The sequence below is a fragment of the Hyaena hyaena genome, unplaced genomic scaffold (assembly GCF_003009895.1).
Source record: "Hyaena hyaena isolate Hyena2069 unplaced genomic scaffold, ASM300989v1 scaffold_787, whole genome shotgun sequence".
Lineage (NCBI taxonomy): Eukaryota > Metazoa > Chordata > Mammalia > Carnivora > Hyaenidae > Hyaena > Hyaena hyaena.
This window is the reverse complement of record NW_024081417.1, coordinates 51,792-73,695: the sequence shown is the minus strand read 5'-3', so window position 1 is coordinate 73,695 and position 21,904 is coordinate 51,792. Positions and strand designations below refer to the sequence as shown.

The window sequence follows — 21,904 nt, the reverse complement described above, 5'->3', positions numbered from 1 at the left end:
GTTTTCCAGAGGGGCTGCACCAGTTTGCATTCCCACCAACAGTGTAGGAGGGTGCCCGTTTCTCCACATCCTCGCCAGCATCTAGAGTTCTCTGATTTGCTCATTTTAGCCACTCTGACTGGTGTGAGGTGGTATCTCAGTGTGGTTTTGATTTGTAAGTGGTGACAAATTCTTTCAATTTTTATTTTTTGGAAAGACTTTTATCTCTCCTTCTATTCTGAATGACAGGCTTGCTGGATAGATGATTCTTGGCTGCATATTTTTTCTGTCCATCGCATTGAAGATTTCCTGCCATTCCTTTCTGGCCTGCCAAGTTTCAGTAAATAGGTCTGTCACCACTCTGATAGGTTTCCCTTTGTATGTTAGGGCCCTTTTCTCCCTAGCTGCTTTCAGAATTCTCTCTTTGTCCTTATATTTTGCTATTTTCACTATGATATGTCATGCAGAAGGTCAACTCAAGTTACGTCTGAGGGGAGTTCTCTGTTCCTCTTGGATTTCAAACGTCTGTTTCCTTCCCCAGATTAGAGAAGTTCTCTGCTATAATTTGTTCAAGGACAAATTATATATCCTTCAGCGCCTTACCCTCTCTCTGCCTCTTCTGGAATTCCTATGATACAGCTATTATTCCATTTAATTGTATCGTTGAGCTCTTGAACTCTCCTTTTGTGTTCCTGGATCAGTTTATCTCTCTTTTTCTCAGCTTCCTCTTTTTCTATAATTGTGTCTTCTAAATCCCTTATTCTCCTTTCTGCCTCTTCAATCCGTGTATTGGACGCCTCCATTTTATTTTGCATCTCATTTATAGCATTTTTAAATTCATCACAACTATTTTTAAGCTCCATAGTCTTTGTAGCAGTAGTTTCTCTGATGTCTTCCATGCCTTTTTCAAGCCCAGTGATTAATTTTATGACTATTGTTCTAAATTCTTGTTCAGTTATGTTGCTTATATCTGTTTTGAGCAGTTCACTAGCTGTCAATTCTTCCTTGAATTTCTTTGGAGGACAGTTCCTCTGTTTCATCATTTTGGTTAGCTTTCTATCTCTTGTTAGTTTTAAAAGCTTGTTATGCACTCTGCACCTGTGAGTGCTGCTGTACCAAAGAAGGCTCTCTGACTGTACAGGGCCTGTCTGTTTAGAAAGTGTTCTTTGAATGGTGTCTCTTGGTCTCTCTTGTTGAGACCTTGATTATTCTATTTTCCTACTTGTAGTGGTATTTGGGACTCTCCACCATGTGTACTTTGGCTTGTTTCTTGAGGTAGCTCTTTTGGGTGTGATCTCCCTGTGTTGGGGGTGTAGCCAAGGTCCAAAATATAAAAATTTAAGGGAAGGAGAGTTAAGAATTTTTGAAAAATGTAGAGATGCTGAAGGTGGCCTCTAAGGAGGCAGGCTCATGAGCTTCCTTTCAGCATTTGTGACCTAGAGGCCTTGATCCTTCAAAGTCATAGTTTCCCCTTCTGGGCTAGGAGGAAGGAGTATTACACCCTACTCTCCTTGGACCTGGCTAGTTTAGGGAGGCAGGTGGAATGATTCCACACTTATTTCTAGTAATGCTTTCTCAGGTTCCTTCCCTGGAGGCTGCAGACCTGGAAGTTCAATTCAAGGTGGGGAAGGAAGAAGGACAAGAGCGCCTCCCAAGAAGGAAGGGGGACAGGAACGCCTGAGGGGCTTATTGGTTAAGCATCTTACTCTTAGTTTAACTCTTGGTTTTGCCTCAGGTCATGATCTCGTGATTCTTGGGTTCAAGTCCCCTGTTGGGCTCTTTGCTGACAGCAAGGAGCCTATTTGGGATTCTCTCCTTACCCTTCCCCCTGCTTATGTGTTCTCATGTGTGCTCTCTGTCTCTCTCAAAATAAATAAATAAACATTTTTTAAAAAGCAAGAAGGAGGATAGCAAATTTTAATTTGTAGTCGCAAGACAGTTTTTAGAAACAAAATTATGCTCTTTTCATACTCTACCCCAGACTGGATTTCAACCAAAGAATTAAAATGCAATGTTTAATTCTGTGTCCTCTCAAAAACTTACTATTTGTCTGTTTCTTTTCAGTAAGAACATTTTGGAAGGTGCATTGTGATAACTCACTGTGGTTTTACTTCCTGTTTCTCTCATGACTAATGCAGTTGAGCCCCATTCTGTGTCTATTGGCCATCTAGCTATCTTGCACAATACCTGCTTATATCTTTTAACTTTTTTGCCTTTATTTGCCTTTTTCTAACTGATTTAATATTTTGTAAATGAATCCAGTCCTTTATACGGTATACATATCATAAGGCTCTTTCCTTATTCTGTATAATGCATAGTCATTTATTTGTTGAGGTGAAATTCTTCTGGGGTTCATGAAATTAACACAGTTCTTTGTGTTTTGGGGTTCAAGTCTCTTTTCCCTTCAGTACCATTTCTGAAATATTTCTAGCCTGTGCCCATTGTTTTTGTAGAACTGGGGATGGGACTGAAGTAACATCATATCTGGAGATGTGCAAATTTCTGCAAATGTGTATTTAGGCATTTATGTGAAATGCAGTACCTCCTTTTGCTTGAAATCACCTCTACCCCACTGTCCAGTCCTAACTGTGTAGGCCATTTGTAAGTCTCTCTATGTGATTTCTGCAGGTCCTGGGTTTCTGTATCTTTTTTCATCTGCTACAACTCCACCCACCATCTTCCACAACAGTGTGTTCTGCAGCAGCCTGATTTTAGGGCATCTCCATCCTGTGAAGGGCCAAGCTGTAAAGATGGTGCACATGACAGACGTTTTGGATATCTTGAAGAATCCCCAGCTCTTCCATCTACGTGATCAAGAAGAGAATCCAGAAACCATCCCCATAAGAAATGCAGGGACTCTGAAAGCTTCTCATCAAATGTTTAGGCATTTTCAGTATCTTTCAGTGACTGGGCCTCACCTAGCTGTGAGCCAAATTCAGGAGCTCTGCCGGCAATGGCTGCAGCCAGAGACCCACACCAAGGAGCAGATGATGGAGCAACTGGTGCTGGAACAGTTTCTGAACACCCTACCGGAGGCGGTGCAGACCTGGGTGAGGTCCAAACAGCCTAAGAACAGCAAGGAGGCAGGAGCCCTGGTGGCTGGTTTGATCCAAGCATGTGGGAAGAAAGGTGAGAGAGAAAGGAAGCAACTAGCCATTTCCATTTATTAAACATCCCCTGTATGCCTGGCATGTAATAGGAGATGAATAAAAATCTGTCGGGGGTGCCCGGGTGGCTCAGTCAGTTAAGTGTCTGACTCGGCTTTAGCTCAGGTCATGATCTCATGGTTTGTGGGTTTAGGCCCCACACTGGGCTCTGTAGTGATGTTGTGGAGGCTGCTTGGGATTCTCTCTCCCTCTCTCTCACTCTCTCTCTCTCTGCCCCACCCCTACTCATGTGCACACTCTTTAGCAAAATACATTTTAAAAATGTTGAGATGAGCACTGGGTGTTATATGTAAACCAACTTGATAATAAACTATAAAATTTTTTTTTCAAATGAATAAATGAAAGAATGAATTTTATAATCCAATCTAATATACCTCATGGGAGATGGAAGAAATCTGGGGCTTGGCTTTTGCTTTTAATACTTACTATTTCTCTGAGAGTAGCCCTTCTCTCCAGCTGTGTTCTCCTCTGCTCCATTTCTTTTTTTTTTTTTATTGTAATCACTGCTTTATTTTTTTTTTTTACAAATAGTTTATTGTTAAATTAGTTTCCACATAACACCCAGTGCTCATCCCCACGAGTGCCCTCCTCCATGCCCATCCCCCTCTCCCCCATACATCCATCAGTCCTCAGTTTTTGTCAGCATTCAAGAGTCTCTCATGGTTTGCCTCTCTCCCTTTCCCCCACCATTTCCCCCCTTCTTCTCCCCCTTGTTCCTCAGTTAAGTTCCTCCTAATCCTCTTATATGTGCAAACATATGGTATGTGTCCTTCTCTGCCTGACTTATTTCGCTCAGCATAACACCCTCAAGGTCCATCCATGTTGCTACACATGGCCAGATTTCATTCTTTCTCAGTGCCATGTAGTATTCCATGGTATAGATAAACCACATCTTTTGCTCCATTTCCTATCCAGCCTAAATTTTAGGATCATCACAAAACAAAACAATACACACAGCCAGAAAAATGAGGGTATAAAGTGTGAGAGATACAAGGCCTGGAAGTTTAACCTCTACCAAAATGTGGGCTCTTGGAAACTCAAGTTGCCAGATTGAGATTTTAATAATGAAAGAAAAAAAGCCATTTATTCCTCATAGTCCTTTGAATAAAAATGATACTAAAATCAAAGTATTGTTTAGGAGTATTATATAGAGAGAGGGGGAAAGAAAGAGGGGTAGGGAGAGTGGTGGAGAGAGGCAGGCAAGGGAACAAAAAATATGAATATAAGACCACAATTACCTCTGGAGAAAAGGCTGCGGGGTGGACAGGAAAAAGCACATGAGTGGATATAAGTTATCAGGAATGTTCTAGATTGGGGGGTGGGTAGTGGATTCACAGGCATTAAATATACTTATAAATGAATATATTTAAAATAAGTAGGGTCATACATGGCTTAATACCGATTTCATGAATTAAGGATTGTTATTAACTCAATTCTGTGTACCTGCATTCCTTGAAAGAAATTGGAAGAGGGTAGTAGTGAACATTTTGGATACTTCCAATGTACCATCCTAGGTGTTTTATACATAACTAATTTATTTACTTCTCTTAATAGCTCTTGAGATAGGTATTACCGTTATTTTGTAGAGGAGTTGACAGAGGCACAAAAAGGTTGTGTAACTTGCCCACGACCCGACAATTAGTTCTCGCCACTCAGTGTTCTGACCCTGGCAGCTGGCTCCAGCATCTGTACTCCAGTCACGGCGTTATGCTGCCTCCGGTGGACATAGGGGATATTGCCCCAGGGGTTAAAAACTTGGCCAAGGGCCCAGAGCTATTAAATAAATGGAGCTGGCACTCAGGGAAAAGGAAAGAAGGCTCCGTAGGATATGAGGAAGAAACAACAGATTAATGAAAGGTGCACTTGGGAGGACACTACAGTCAGGGAAGGACTTTAAGGTGCAGGTTTCTGTAGGGAACATGGTGGCCATCTTCTAGATCAGTGAATGAAAGGATGTAGGAAAAGCTTGAAGAGCTGCCACTTTACTTATTTATTTATTTATTTATTTTAAACTTTTATTTATTTTTGAGAGAGAGAGAGACAGAGGGTCAGGGAGGGGCAGAGAGAGAGGGAGACAGAATCTGAAGCAGGCTCCAGGCTCTGAGTCGTCAGCACAGAGCCTGATGTGGGGCTCAAACCCACGAACCGTGAGATCATGACCTGAGCCGAAGTTCGACGCTTAACAGACTGAGCCCCCCAGGCGCCTCGAAGAGCTGCCACTTTAAAATGCTTCTTGTGTGTTTTGTACACGTAATGCTTAATCCTTATAAGATCCCTTAGAAGTCTAGGTATTATTTCCATCTTACGGTTGAGAAACTGAGTGGACAGTGAGGCTGGGAGCCACCGGTAAAAAGGAAACTCCTACTTTATCTGGACGGCAGTGGGGAGTCATTGAAGGGTTTGGAGCTGGGAAACGCCCAGAGCTCTCTTTTGGAACTGGCTGTATTGAGAGGAGGAAAGATTTCTCTGTTTTTTCTCTTACAGGAAGCCCAGGACTGCTGCCGTCTTCCGTGGCAGGGGCGGGGTTGATGTGGGTGGCAAGCCACTGTGTCTGTGGGTGCTGCCAGACCGAACTCAGTTCCGTGGTCACTCCTTTCTCCCTTCTAGATTTCCCTGCTCAGGACTTCATCCTTGCCAAAGAGAGGAGCACGGAAGAGCAACAGAAGGACACAGAGATGTCTGAAAACCCCTCGTCCGCTGGACCCCAGGTGAGTCAGACTTTCTTCTGACTTGGTTCTCCAATGTGGGGATCTCAGCTTCCTGACTTCCAGGCCTTCCCTTTCCAATTAAACCACATTCTTACTTTCTGTAAGTCTTGTATATAAGTAGCATGTTCTGAGCCTTTCCCTGACTACCCTGCTTAAAATTTGTTTCTGACTCTGCATCCTCCTTCCCTGCTTTATTTTTCTCTGTGGGACTTATCGTCATCCCACATATGTTTAACACTTTCCCTCTTTTTCTAGTTCTTGCATTAATTGTTTTGTTTGTTTTCTTAGCATTCCAGTTTATGCCCGGTGTTGGCTATTCAAAACAACCCTCATGTGGTTTGCACTGTTATGCTCCTTTATATGTGAAACAAGGGGCAAAAATATGTGACTGGGTGGCTCAGTCAGTTAAGCATCCAACTTCGGCTCAGGTCATGATCTTGAGGTTCGTGGGTTCAAGGCCCATGTCGGACTCTGTGCTGACAGCTAGCTCAGAGCCTGGAGCCTGCTTCAGATTCTGTGTCTCCCTCTCTCTCTGACCCTCCCCTGCTCATGCTGTCTCTCTCTCAGAAATAAATAAAACATTAAAAAGTATATGGGAAAAAAAAGGCAGCTAATATAGGGAAATGGTACTGTTGTGAGGTTTTATTTTTTTTTCCAAAAATCTTCTCCGTAACGTTCATGTTAAATCATATTTTGAAACCTAAATGATAATTAATGAAATTAATACACTGCATTTCTTCTAGAACCAGAAAAAAAGCCTCATGGAGGTTGGCGATTAGGAAGAAATAGTCTATAAAGATTCCTTGAGGGGGCAGATAAGGAAAAAAAGTATGAGAAATGCTATTCGAGAAGATCTGCTCCTGTGAGTGGCCCTCTGTCCCTACAGTGCCCATCTCAGGGGCAGCTGTACTCAGCTTCAGTGGGTGGTGCCACGTGAAAATGTGGGCCCGGGTCTCCAGATCTTCTGGTTTTTGGTTGTAAAACTCCAGTTAGTAATATTAAATCTACAATTTTTTTGAGTGTTGTCAGTTAATATGAATTTTAAATAAAATAATAAAAAAATCGTAATAAAAGCCGGATAAACCCCTCCATAGTTGCCGGGCAGCCAGTACATGACTTCTAGTTTAAATCAGTTGTTCATTGATCTGCATAATGTTTTCCTCAAAACACAAGAGATGTACGTTAATGAAGTGTGTATCGTATTCTCATGTAGTCTTCTAGTATGAACTTTTTTAACTGAGATTATCAAGATTGTTGTATGTAACTATAGTTAATTGGTTTGCATCGCTGGAATATTATTCCGTTCTGTGACTCTACCGTAATATATTTATCTCTTCTACTCTAAACGGACATTTGGGCTGCTTCCAGGTTTTGGATGTTACAAACAGCACTATTAACAATATCTGTCTTGGAGTACACATGAACAGATATACCTAAGAAGAGAATTTCTGGGTCCAGAGTAGTTTACCAATTTACATTTCCTTTAGCATCTAAGAAGAGGTCTACATACTAGATAACATTCGGTATTGTCAAACAGACTTGTTGTTTTTATTTGCAAGTCTCTGTTTATTAATACGATTGAATATCTCTTTATGAGCTCTTTGGGTTTTACAGATGAGTCACTGAGGCTTATGTACCCACACTCAACAAAGACGATAAGAACCAGAGCCAGAACTTAAACCTAAGTCTCTGATTCCTGAGGCTGAGGTATGCTGCTCAGCTTCTAATCATGCACATTCATTATTTATTTCTAAAGTGGCTCAAAAAAGATCTTCCTCCAATCCAAATTTGTAGTAGTTAGCAGCAGGAACTGTCTCAGAAACCATCCCCCTTCCCTCGTACTACGAGAGCAAGGTACTTTCCTAGGTCCCTACACCCTCTGGATTACAACACTTGGTTAGAAGCTTTCTGCCAGTCCAAATGCTTTATGTTCAGTCCTCTCTCATCAGACTCCTCTCCCTCCTTGGGATAATTTCTGTATGTTGATCATTTGGAAGTGTTTCTGGTATTTTAGGAGCTGGTAACTTTCCAGGATGTGGTTGTGGACTTCAGCCCAGAGGAACTGACCTATCTTAGTGCTGCTCAGAGGAACCTCTACCGGGAGGTGATGCTGGAGAATTACAGGAACTTCGTCTCCTTAGGTAAGACCGCCTTCTCCATGGAACTTGGTTTCAACTCTCTACGGCAGTGTTTCTCAACCTCTTTTCTGTCCTCACATCAGGAACGTCTGTGATGTAGGTTCACCACATCTGAATCTGAACCCAGATCAGAGACAGTATTTTAATATCAAACTCAGTTACTCATCATAGAGCTAACATTGAATATTTACTATGTGTCAGGTGCTAGTCTGAGCACTGCACCTGTCCTAACTCCTTTAATCCTCATACTAGTTCTGTGAGGGGGAAGTATATTTCTTGTTGTTTTTATTATTACTTGAAGAAACCATGATGGGAAAGTTAAATTACTTGTCTAAAACAACATGGCTATGAAGTGGCTGGCTGGAAAGTAACCCTAAGCGGTTCAGCTCTGCGATCTGCTCCCTGAAATTAAATGGCTGTACTGCCAGACTGGGGTTTGCTTCATCAGGTCTTAGTGCATCGGAAGGCTCGCGGTGATGTTTAAAAAATTTTTTTAATGTTTGTTTATTTTTGAGATAGAGACCGAGAGACAGAGAGAGATAGAGCACGCACGGGGGAAGGGCAGAGAGAGAGAGAAGGAAACACAGAATCCGAAGCAGGCTCCAGGCTCTGAGCTGTCAGCACAGAGCCCGACACAGAGCTCAAACTCACAAACTGTGAGATCATAACCTGAGCCAAAGTAAGATGTTTAACTGACAGAGCCCCCCAGGAATGCCATGCAGTGATGTTTTTTGAATGGGGGAAGAAATTGATGAAACTTTCAGGAACTCCAAAGGCTTCTGCTGGGCTTAAAGTTTTAAACTCAGAGATTCTCAGTCTCCCTTCACATCCAGAGGCAAGGTGGTTTGCCTCTCCCAATAGGAAAAATGTTTTTGTTGCCAGTGCCAGGATCCCTATTTTAGTGGCTCTTGAGGGGTGAGGTCTGCTGAAACACACAAACAAAGCAAACAGCATTCCATGGACAGCAAGTTGGTGCTCTTGTCCTCGTGAAGTCAGAGACCTGGGGTGGGTGGGTGCTGGGAGTGCCTTACCTCAAACCTGGCATAAGAGAGTATAATTTGAACCATGACTTTTATTGGTCACAAAGAAGGCAAAAGAGAGTGCCTTTTCCAGTGTAACTTTTCTCTCAGTTACCATATTTATGACTTAAAATAGAGGGAATAAGGGGCTTAGTCGGGTGGCTTAGTCGGTTGAGCGTCTGACTTTCGCTTAGGTCATGATCTCGCAGTTCGTGGATTCGAGTCCCGCGTTGGACTCTGTGCTGACTGCCAGCTCAGAGCCTGGAGCCAATTTCAGAGTCTGTTTCTCCCTCTCTCTCTGACCCTCCCTTGCTCTTGCTGTCTCTCTCTCTCTCCTAGAAATAAATAAAAAATATTTAAAAAAATATAGAGGGAATAAATCAGTTTTATCTCTTTGCAGTGACCTGGAGGCATTTCTGTCTTCTTGTGAGGCCTTGGGTTCTTGTGTCACTGAAGGTTTGGGGTTAATAGAGGTCTTAACACATCACCCAGGATGCTGTCTTCCCAAGTGTGGCATGGGTATGGTGGCTTAGACCGAAGGTTATTTTGTGTCATACATCTTGTTGGTCTTCCAAGGAGAGAGCAGACCCCAGGCCCTGAGCCTCAGACAGGCAGCACTCGGTAACTGGTTTCTAGTGGATCTACTGCTCTACTTCCTTAAGGGCTTTTTTCTTTTTTTGCAAATGACAATGGCTTCTGTTTTTAAGGTTGATTTAAAGCTCCCGTTTAAATGAAGTGTATTTAAGTTAAAAAGAGAGATGATCTAAAGAAAAGTGTTAAGGGGCATCTGGGTGGCTCCCTTGGTTAAGCATCCAAATCAATTGCGGCTCAGGTCATAATCTCACAGTTTCATGAGATTGACCCCATGTCAGGCTCTGTGCTGACAGCATGGAGTCTACTTGAGATTCTCTGTCCTCTCTCTCTACCCCTCCTCCTGCTCACTCATCCACGCACAATCTCTATCTCTCAAAATAAATAAATAAACATTTTTTAAAGAACAAAGAAAAGTATTGAGGTGCCTAGGTGGCTCAGCCGATTAAGTGTCCGACTTCAGCTCAGGTCATGATCTCATGGTTCGTGGGTTTGAGCCCCGCATCGGGCTCTGTGCTGAATGTTTGCTGAGACCCTGGAGCCTGCTTCAGATCCTGTGTCTCCTTCTCTCTCTGCCCCTCCTCCACTTGCCCTCTGTCTCACTCTGTCTCTCAAAAACAAATAAATGTTAAAAAATTTATTTTTTTTTAAATGTTTTATTCATTTCTAGGAGAGAGAGAGAGAGACAGCGTGAACAGGGGAGGGTCAGAGAGAGAGGGAGTCACAGACTGTAACAGGCTCCAGGCTCTGAGCTGGCAGTCAGCACAGAGCCTGAGGCGGGGCTCGAACCCACGAACTGCGAGATCATGACCTAAGCGAAAGTCGGACGCTTAACCGACTAAGCCACCCAGGCGCCCCAAATGTTAAAAAATTTTTTAAAAAAATAAAAGCATTAAATACCAAACACTACTATAAACGGCACACAGGGCCAAAATGAGAGGGTCAGTAATTTGTCAGTGTGCCAGTTTCCGGCATAGGTAACAGAGGAGCATTCCTGTTTTTGTGGATGTTATTAATGCCAGTGGAGTGAGACAGACAGTAGGCAAGGAAAGGTATCTTAGTTCATGTGCTCTGCTGTAACAGAAGACCACAGACTGGGTGGATTCTAAACAACAGACCTTTATTTCTCACAGTCCTGGAGTCCAGAAGTCCAAGATCGGTGGTGGGGGGCAGCAGAGTCAGGTGAAGGCCCTCTCTGGGTCACAGGCTTCTTATTGCCTCCTCACTGGTGGAAAGGGTTAGGGAATCTCTCTGAAGCCTCTCTATAGGAGCACTAATCCTGTCCATGGGGGCTCCACCGTCATGACTGAAGCACCCCCAAAGGCCCACCTCCTAACACCAGCACATTGGGCATTAGGATTTCCACATATGAATTTTATGGGGACAGAAACATCCAGACCATGGCAGGTGGTTTGCAAAATGACTTAAGTTTGAGAACTAGAAGTAGGGGAAAAGGAGCATTTCAAGACAGAGGGAATGAAGGTATCACAGGAGGAAAACAACCACATGTCGTTTACTTTTTGAGCAGCTATGACACTGGATCCCCAGGCTGAAGTAGAGGGCCCAGCGCACTGTCCGCAAGCCCTTTCCAGGTTTTATCCTAGAGGAGAGTTGTTCACCCTTGGCGCAGTTGACATCTGGGCCAGATCATTCCTTGCTGTGGAGGGATGTCCTGGGCATGCAGGGTATTTAGTGGCCTCCCTGGCCTCTGGACTAGGTACCAACAGCCTTCCTTCCTCTCTGAACTTGTGACAACCAAAAATGTCACCAGACAACACCGCATGTCCCTTACATCCTGATAAACCTTTAGAAATGGGCTTCATTTATGGGGCGCCTGGGTGGCTTAGTCGGTTAAGCGTCTGACTTTCGCTTAGGTCATGATCTCGCTATTCGTGGGTTCGAGCCCCGCGTCGGGCTCTGTGCTGACTGCCAGCTCAGAGCCTGGAGCTTGTTTCAGTCTGTGTCTCCCTTTCTCTCTGACCCTCCCTGCTCACGCTGTCTCTCTCTCTCCTAGAAATAAATAAAACATATTTTAAAAAATTAAAAAAAAAAAAGAAATGGGCTTCATTTTTCTTTTGTGTGCATTTGTATCTTCCTTATTATCGCAGAGTCTTTAGAGCCTAGGCTGGGAGTCGCTGTGGGTCAGGGCAGAACCCCCAAGTTATGAGTCTCCTTTTTCAACAGGGTACCAATTCTCTAAACCCGACATTATCTCACAGCTGGAAGAGGAGGAGTCACGTGTGAGGGAGGAAGACAGCGGCACAGAGACGCATCAAGGTGAGTGGTGAGCAGGGACCCCACGGGAACTGGAATCGTGGGAAGACGGGCGGTGGGCTGGGAGCTGTGGTCAGAGGGCATTCCTCAGTGTCCACTCAGGCCAGGGAGGGGGCCGGTAGGCGCTCTCGTCTCAGGGCTCCAGAGGCTTCACCCCCTGTGGGCACTTTCATCTTCTCTTCTCTGTGGCTGAGCTCTTCTCCTGCCTGGTTCCCGGGACGCCGTTTCCCTTTTCGCTAGTTTTCCAGCCCTGGCACTTACTCACACCTTTCCCTCTGCAGCTGGAAGTCCTAGATCTTTCCTTTTAATTCAGACGAGAGAAAATATTGGCATGACACCACGCTTCCTTCCACTTGCCAGGTCTTCAGACTTGACACACAGAGGTTCCCCTCCCTTTCCCTCCTTAACCCCCCGCAATCTGGGTTCCATCCCCTGACCTCTGCCAACACACACATTCTGTCTGTCTGTCTGTCTGTCTGTCTGTCTGTCTTTCTCTGTCTTTCCCTCTCCCTCTCACACTGTGTTCTACCAACATCCTTATGGCTTAAAGACAAGAACTTTCTAGAGTTTATCTTATCTAAACTCTGTGGCTACAATATGATAGCATTTGCCATCTTTGTGAAATCCTTTCCTTCTCTGAGTTGGGTCACTGTGTATAATCCAGGATCGCCGTTGTCCTTCAGCGCCTCTTAGTAGTAAACCACACCCACACTGGGGCAGGCCATAGGGGGAATTATTAGTTTACAGTACCTCTCATGTGGGCTTCAGGGATGGATGGCAATGGGGGCTCAGTGATGTTATCAAAGGCCTCTTTCTTTTCTTTTTTTTTTTTAATATTTTTTATTTATTTCTAGGAGAGAGAGAGAGAGACAGCATGAGCAGGGGAGGGTCAGAGAGAGGGAGACACAGACTCTGAAATAGGCTCCAGGCTCTGAGCTGGCAGTCAGCACAGAGCCCGACGCGGGGCTCAAACCCATGAACCGCGAGATCATGACCTAAGTGAAAGTCGGACGCTTAACCGACTAAGCCACCCAGGCGCCCCTCAAAGGCCCCTTTCATTCCCTCTTGTCACTTTGCCAGCAAATCCTAGATCTTCTTTCTTATTTCCATGTAAGAAGAGAGGGAGGGATGAAGGGAGAGAGAGAGAGAGAGAGAAAAGCAGGTGTGTCCAAGAAGCATTGTCACGAGTGAGGAAGCTTTAGTGTTCCATCTGGGTCCTGTCCCATCCCTGAACCAGTAGCTATGCCCAGTCTAGTGCTGATCAGCACAGCCCTCCCTGCCTTGTCCTGTGTGGGCAGAGAAGTGGATGTTCCAGCAAAATTCAGGGACCTACCATGGGGATTCCTCTACCCTCCTCTATGTTGTCTTCAATGTCTTCTTTGGTCTGTTCGTTCGACTCACTCATTCATTCCGCACATACTTACTGAGCCTCTGGGGTGGGCCAGCCCTGTCCTAGGTTCTGTGGATACAGGAACTAATAAGACAGACAAGATCCCTTCTCCCATGGAGTTCGCCTTCTAATGGGGGTGATGGTTGATACCCAGACAAATAATAGAATCTGAGTGTAAAGCAGTTACTGACAGATGGGAGGCTGCTTAAGGCAGTACAGTCAGGAAAGTACTGAGGAATATTTCAGCGAGACAAAGAGGGAGCCACATAGAAATCTTGAGGGAGAGTTACAGGCAGGGGGAGTAGCAAATTCGGAGGCCCCAGGGTTGGAATGAGCTTGGCTGTTCCAGAAACAGGAAGAAAAGCAATATGGCCTGAGTAAAGTGGAGGGGACAAGAGATGAGGCCGAGAAGACAGCCAGAGGTTTTGAGCCATGGAATGAGATGGTGTCATTGACACCATAGAATTGTGCTGTCCGATGTAGTAGCCACTAGACACATGTAGTTGAATCTGCACTAATTAAAGGTACATAAATTTAACTTCAGTCACACCAGTAGCATTTCAAGTGTTCATTAACAACATGTGGCTACTGGCTACGTATCAGCAAAAATATAGATGATTTACTTCATTGCAGGGCATTCCACTGGGCAGCACTGTTGTAGAAAGATCCCTCTGGCAGGTCTGTAGACAGTGGGCTTTAGGAAGAGCTGCAGAGAAACCAGTCGAGAGCCTGCTCTAGCAGCTAAAGTGGATGGAGGCTGGTGCCGAGATTGTGGAAGACAGGTCTGGGGGGCTCTCTGTGAGGAGAGTGGGTGCTGGGATTGCAGAGGACAGGTTTGGGGGGCTGTCTATGAAGAGAGCCTGTGCTGGGATTGTGGAGGACAAGTTTGGGGGGCTCTGTGAGGAGAGCTGGGGCCAGGATTATGGAAGACAGGTTTGGGGGGCTCTCTGTGAGGAGAGCTTCCAGGGAGCAGGTGTCTCTTAGTCTTCCACGTTTGAGTCTGCTCTTCCAAGCTCATTTCCTGAAAGGTCTAATCCATTGTGACGGGGCCGGTTATCCCTGTCCTGATGCGTTCCTGATCATAGTCTAGCTCTGCTGTCTATTCTGTCCTCTGTTCACACACCCTGCTGTCTGCCGGGATGTGACCATTGATTTCCTTGTCTTCGGTTTTTTCCCACCCACGGGCTTGGCTTTGTATAAAGCACAAAGTTTTGACTCCTTCTACGCTCGGAAGAAAATCCAAACTTTTAGCAAAACATTTAAATCCTTCTCAACATGCAGACCAGTTCCTTTAGGCCCTTTCTGTTTCTACTGTGATGCTGTATCTCTGTGAGGAAAGAATAGAGGAACTTTTACATTTCTTTTAGATGGGGAGAAAAGACCTAAAACCAAAGATCTAACTCCAGAGCAAAGCCTGCCTGTGGAACAGCCGTCCTTGGGGGTGGGAATGGAGGACTTGGAGGTAGGTAACTTCTGCAGTATCCGTGAAGGGGAGTCTTCTCCTGATGGTCCACCGGACTTGTGCCAGGTCAACCAGGAGAAACTTTCAAGTCCTGTAACGATGAGTCAGCCCGAGACCCTCACTCAGGAAAGAGGCTGTGATGGAGATGGTTTTGAAAGAAGCTCAGATCTCACTAAACAATCAGAAGGTCCTCCAGGACAGGACCCCCAGGAAGGTGCTGCTCCTGGCATCTGCACCAGCTCCCAGCCGGTGGCTGATGAGCCTTTGCTCCAAGAGAACAGGGACAACAAATGTCGATTTTGTGAGAGAACTTTTATCACCCAGAGAGCTCATGAGAGGCATGAGCAGTTGCATGCTGGGAAGAAACTCTTTGAATGTAAACGGTGTGGAGAAGCCCTCAGCCTCCCCATGCCACACCTCCCCAGACGTCAGACTACTCATTCCAGTGAGAAGTCCCGCAGATGCAGTAAAGGTGGGAAGTCTTTCAGTGGCCAAACAAACACCTGTGGCCGTGTGAGAATTCAGGGTCAGAAAGACTACTTCGAGTGTTTCCAGTATGGCAGAGCCTTTACCCAGGATGTACGTCTTTTCCAACATCTCAAAGCCCACGAGGCAGCCAAAGGCCTTCCCCATGGGGTGCCCCGTGCTAAGACCTATTTAATTCGCTATCAACGGAAACATGACTATATTGGAGAGAGAGCCTGTCAGTGTTGTGACTGTGGCAAAGCCTTCAGCAAGAGTTCACATCTCATTCAACACTACCGAATTCATGCTCAAGAGAGGCCTTACCAGTGTAAGCTGTGCAGGAAGTGTTTCAGCCGGCCCTCCTACCTCACTCAACATTATCAGCTCCATTCTCAAGAGAAAACCGATGAGTGCAATTCCCACTGAAAAGCTCTAATCAGAGAACATTCTCAACATCTTTGGCTTCATCCTGGAGAGAGACCCTCTGAACTTCATTGCGATGTGATTTTTAAAATGGTGAATGGCTGCAAGGACTGTATAGAACAGTCTTTCTGCAAAAGAAGATTCAGCACATGCCTCAGTAGTCACACGGATGAAAATCCTTACAACGAGTATCTTGGTTGCATAGGAAAGAAGTGAATAGATTTTGCCTTTCTTTGGTGGTATTTGTAGAATGGAAAAACCTTCATTTTTAAAAAGTTTAAATCCAAGTTAGTTAACAAATAGTGTAGTCTTGGTTTTAGGAGTAGAACTCAATAACTCATCACTTACATATAACACCTAGTGCTCATCCCAGCGAGTGCCCTCCCTAATGCCTGTCACCCATTTAGCCCATCCTCCACCCACCTCCTCTCCAGCAACCCTCAGTCTGTTCTGTGTATTTAAGAGTCTTTTATGGTTTTCTTCCCTTTCTGTTTTCATCTTCTTGGAAAAACCTTCATTTTGACACCATGACAAAAAATTTGTGACTGGCAGTTGCGACCCAGGCAGGCAATCTATTCCCAAGTTTTTCTAGAAATGTTTTACATACAGTATCTTCATCACATGGGGTGTGTCAACACAGAGCATGGTTAAAAAGATTTTCAAGGTGTACTTATATTGATTCATCCACAAGGCTGTGTATTGGGTATTTACATAGTACCTCATAATTTATAAAACATTGTCATGTATATTATTTTACTTGATCTTTTTAGGAATGCTGCATTGTACCTAGTGAGCACGTCTGTTCTATTTTTACAGGTAAAGCAAATGTGAAACTCCCAAGTTTTCAGTTGTGCTCTAGGTTGTAAGTGATGAAATAGGAACTAAACCCAGGTTTTGTGGGGTTTTTTTTGAGATTTCATGAGACATTTATTTCATATTTTGATGTTCAGCCCAGGTTTTCTCTATTCCTGCCATATCCTCTCTGAAGAACAGGTACAGTAGGATACTGACTTCAGCTGTCTTCCTCTTTAGCAGTCCTGGCATTGTTTCATGTGAAATCAGAAGACATTTACAGTATTATAGGTTCAGAAAGCTCTCTTAGGGTCAAGTTTTGACAGCCATTTCTCTCGAGATTTAGGATTAGATGATGACTTTTTGAGACACTAATTTGGGAAAGAAGATTTTTGCTAAACACTTCCTTGTAATTGTTCTTATAGATTGTAACACTGTCACTGATCAAGTAGAGGGTTTTTTTGTCTGTTTTTGTTTTTGTTTTTTGTAGTTTCCTATAGTTCTCTGAGGGGTTGTGGTTTCTTATTTCTCTTTTCCTCCCTTTAAACAAATCCTGTTGAGAGCTTTCTTGGGCTCTGGCACTGTTAGTACACTGACTTCACCTACCATCCTAATGTTATGCGAACACACTTCCTTGTAAAGGTATGAGCCCTGAATTGCACTAAAAATCTCTTTAATACCATATTACTATAATGTTAAAAGCTCTCCATCACTGCCTTGACTGCTGGTCTAATACAAAGACACATGGGAAGCAGGTGGACTGGAGTCCCAGAACCTGATTGCTTGCGTGGGAGCATGGGTTGTTGCTGTTGTCACTCGCTGCCCAGCTTTTTTTCATCCAGCCATTTTTGAGGTTGGTTTACGATAGGTGGCTCCAAAGTCATGACGTTAAGAAAAACAGGTCTCGTCAGAACTCAGTGAGCCAAATGAGTGTTAGCTGCCCAACCTCTCTTTTTCATTTCCAAAGTTCTTGATGAAACAGACCTCATGGGCTGGCCCTAGTTTCTTTCTTTCTTTTTTTTTTTTCCAAATAGTTTATTGTCAAATTAGTTTCCACATAACACTCAGTGCTCATCCCCACAAGTGTCCTCCTCCATGCCCATACCCCCTCCCCCCCACATCCATCAGTCCTCAGTTATTGTCAGCATTCAAGAGTCTCTCATGGTTTGCCTCTCTCCCTTTCCCCCACCATTTCCGCCCTTCTTCTCCCCCTTGTTCCTCCGTCAAGTTCCTCCTAATCCTCCTATACGTGCAAACATATGATATTTGTCCTTCTCTGCCTGACTTATTTCGCTCAGCATAACACCCTCAAGGTCCGTCCATGTTGCTACACATGGCCAGATTTCATTGTTTCTCATTGCCATGTAGTATTCCATGGTATAGATAAACCACATCTTCTTGATCCATTCGTCTGTTGATGGACACTTAGGCTCTTTCCGTGTTTTAGCTATTGTGGAGAGTGCTGCTATGAACATTGGGGTCCATGTGCCCCTATGCATCAGCATTTCAGTATCCCTTGGGTAAATTCCTAGCAGTGCTATTGCTGGGTCCTAGGGGAGTTCTATTGTTAGTTTCCTGAGGAACCTCCACACTGTTTTCCAGAGGGGCTGCACCAGTTTGCATTCCCACCAACAGTGTAGGAGGGTGCCCGTTTCTCCACATCCTCGCCAGCATCTAGAGTTCTCTGATTTGCTCATTTTAGCCACTCTGACTGGCGTGAGGTGGTATCTGGCCCTAGTTTCTAATCACAGCCCCCTCTTCAACACACCGTAAACTGATTTCTGACCCTGTCACCACTACCGCAAGGGGAAATGATGTCGACACATCTTGTTGATGGTGGTGGTAATTAGCCTTGATGTCTTGCTTTAAAATGGTGTGTGCTGGGTTTTTCTATTGTAAAGTTCCTATTGATTTCCCTTTGTAGTTAATAAATATCTCGCTGGAGAAATTTTGAGACCATGCAAGTACAGATCTTCCTCGACTTACAATGAGATCTTGTCCTGATAAAACCTAGCATCAATTGAAAATATCGTAGCCAGAAATTAATTTAATATGCTTAACCTACCGAACATAATAGCTTAGCATAGCCCACCTTAAACGTGCTCAAAACTCTTAGGCTAGCCTGCAGTGGGCAAAATTATCTAATCCAAAGCCTGTTTTATGATTAAGTGTTGAATACCTCATATTGTTTATTGAATACTGTACTGAAAGTGAAAACCAGAATGCCCACATGGATGCAGAATGTTTGTAAGTGTATTGGTGGTTTACCCTGTGGGTGTGAGGCTGACGGGGAGCTGGGTCTCACTGTCACTGCCCAGTATCGTAAACGAGTATTGTAGCACATACGATTGGCTGAGGAAAAGACCAATATTCGAAATTTGAAGTATGGTTTCAGCCGAATGTGTTTTGCTTTTACACCATTGTAAAGTCAAACAATCATAAGTTGAACCATCATAAGTTGGGGGCCATCTGTATCCAGTTTCTCCTCAAACTTTCACTCACTAAAGTTTAGTATCTAGCAAGTGGCTCTTGCCTCCGGCCATTGTTAGTCTGTGCATGGTTTCTCTACTGTCATTGCCATAGCACTGGTGAATTTCTCTCATTCCTTCTGCACATAGTAATTAGAATTCTCCTGTGAGGAAAAGTTGGCTTCCCTATTTATTTGCTCAATAATTTTTTTATAGCAGTATGGATTCATGGATATTTATTTTATCCTATGGGCTATAATTTAGCACTACTGTTATTCATTTTGTTCAAATTCTTTCAGCTTTGGCTGTTTGGCATTGGCCATCTTCCAACCCTTTCAAGTTGGCTCCTGAGCCTTTTCAACAAGTTCCCATCCTTTTCTGAACACTTTTATATCTTCCTACACCCTCCTTAATCTCTCTCCCTTCACCTCCAAGAAAACCTTGCCAAAACTTCTTGATGGCTTCTCCCTCCTGCCCTGTGAAATCTGCTTCTTTCCCCAAGGCTATCAGTTTATTCAGGCCCTTAAGAATCTCATTCATTTCATTTATTCCTTCACCATTTTTGCAAAATGTACATTATATCTGAATTGTGATTCACTTCATGCATTTTCTTTCAAATGTCTCATCCCTGTTTTTTGAAATTTAAATATATCTACTTTAAAAGGAAATATTTAGGGGCGCCTGGGTGGCTCAGTCAGTTAAGCAACCAATTTCAGCTCAGGTCATGATCTCGCAGTTCATGAGTTCAAGCCCCGCATCGGGTTCTGTGCTGACAGCTCAGACTCTGGACCGTTTCAGATTCTATGTCTCCCTTTCTCTCTGCCTCTCCCTTGCTCTCACTCTGTCTCTCTCTGTCTCAAAAATAAATAAACATTAAAAAAAAGAAAATTTTAAATCACCTCAAACAAAGGGTTTTACCCAGGCCATAATCAGATTTCCCTGGTTGTTGCTAAGATGTTTTATAGTTGGCTCATTTGAATCAGATCCAGACACGGTCCACAAATTGCACTTGGTTGTCTGATTTCGAGTCTTAATCTACAGCAGTCTTCTCTTTTTAATTTTATTTTTTTTAAGTTTTTAAAAATTTTTTAATTTATTTTTTATTTTTTTTAAGTTTATTTATTCTGAGTGCACGTGGGCGGGGGAGGGAGCAAGAGAATCCGAAGCAGGTCCTGCGCTGACAGCGTGGGGCTCAATGAGGAGCTTGGACTCATGAACCCAGGAGATCATGACCTGAGCTGAAATCAAGAGCTGGACACCCAACCAACTGAGCCACCGAGGAGCCCCTCCTCTTATTTTTTTTTTTTTTTTTAGTGCTTTATGTTATCCTTGGAATAGACATACACCTTCCTCCACTGCCTACCCAGTTCCTAATATATCTGATAGTTTTAGTACTACTGTTATATTCTGGTGTAATTTTAATTTTTTAATGTTTTAAAGTTCATTTATTTTGTTAAGAGAGAGAGCGAGCGAGCATAGAAGGGGCAGAGAGAGAAGGAGAGAAAGAGAATCCCAAGCAGGCTTTGCACTGTCAGCACAGAGCCTGATGTGGGGGTCCAACTCACAAACTATGATGCTTAACTGACTGAGCCACCCAGGCACTCTGGTTTAATTTTTAATTTGGAAGCACTTCTATTTTGAAACATTCTCCTTTTAAATTGTAGTAAAATTTTTCTTAAGTAATCTCTACAGCCCCAGTGTGGGGCTCAAACTCACAGCCCTGAGATCAAGAGTTGGATGCTGCCATTGCAAACATTTTTTAAGTGTGCAGTTCAGTAGTGTTAATTATGGGCAAACTATGTTCAACAGTTCCCCAGGACTTTATCATCTTCCAAAACTAAAACTCTATTGCCATTGAGCAGTAACTCCCCATTTCTCCCTTTCCTCAGCCCGGGTGACCATCATTCTAGCACTGTTTTTCTGTTAAAGCTTTGTGTGATTATGCAAATAATCCTGGAGGAGACTGCCACTTGTCCTGTGTGATATCCCCCCTTCTAAATGTGTCTGTCTGCTTCCCTGGTTTCCTTAAGCTTGTTCCTCTCTATTTTCTGTAAATGGAAGTTAGCTCTAGGTATCAGAGACTTCTATTCATCTTCAACTTCTTTGGAAAGAATATGTCATGGGGGCTTTTGTGCATTGTACTATATCCTGTCCGGAGTCACAGGGTGTCGGCTTTTCCCAGAGACCCAGCCTTTTCAAGTCATTCTCGAAGCCACTGCACCAGTCACCACAGGCAGTGGTGAGGTTTCAAAGCGTTCACCACCTCTGAGTTATACAGAGGCTAGCTGTTTAGTTTCTTCTTCATGACCTCTTCTAGATTTTCTCTGCATTCCTCCTTCATCACTCCAATCTGGTCTTTAGACCCTTGAATTAAGTGGTGGTGGAGACTCTTGAGGGGTCTCAGCGTGGGCCATTTGTTGAGAACCCTGGGCTAGGGCTTCATGCTTCTTGAGGAGCCTTCACTAGAGAAAGTCAGGGAGCACAACTTGCCTAAGTTCTGATGCATCTCTCACGCCAAAGCTGGCGGCATGACACCATGGCATTGCTCACCCTACCTGTCACCCCTGAACTATTTGGAACACACAGAAGATGGACAAACCAATGCGTCCATATTTTACAAATTCGGGCTCACTGAGATTGTGCGTGTCTCAGCCTGTTGTTTTGGCTTTCAGCTTGCTGCTGTCCTAGTGGGCTTCCGAAGATCATGCTTTTCTGCTTCCTGCTTCTCCCACCCAATTCCTGACATCTGACAGGGCACCGCTCTTTTACTTGGGCTAATTTTTTTTTTTTTAATTTCAAACACTCATGTTTTAAACATTTTTTGTGACTATGTAATTAATACATATTCCTTGAAGATTATAAGATAACATATTTTTCTTTGAATGCCTGTATTTCCCTCTCCCAGGTATACTTGCTGCTAAAAGGGATAGAAAATTGTCCAGACATTTTTTCCTATGCATAGATCTATATAGATTTTTACATAAAAATATTTTACGAAGTAGAATTATATCATTAGCACTTCTTTGAA

The 21,904-nt window shown here is 43.8% G+C and overlaps 1 protein-coding gene across 1 annotated transcript; it reads left to right on the top strand.

Moving 5' to 3' along the window:
• Window positions 1-2,729: 2,729 nt before the first annotated feature.
• On the top strand, window positions 2,730-15,619 carry ZIM2 (zinc finger imprinted 2). Its single transcript, XM_039219003.1, has 5 exons — window positions 2,730-3,108; window positions 5,754-5,854; window positions 7,869-7,995; window positions 11,787-11,879; window positions 14,634-15,619. Exons 1-5 carry the CDS (start codon window positions 2,730-2,732, stop codon window positions 15,617-15,619), a joined length of 1,686 nt encoding a protein of 561 aa, XP_039074934.1.
• Window positions 15,620-21,904: the final 6,285 nt, after the last annotated feature.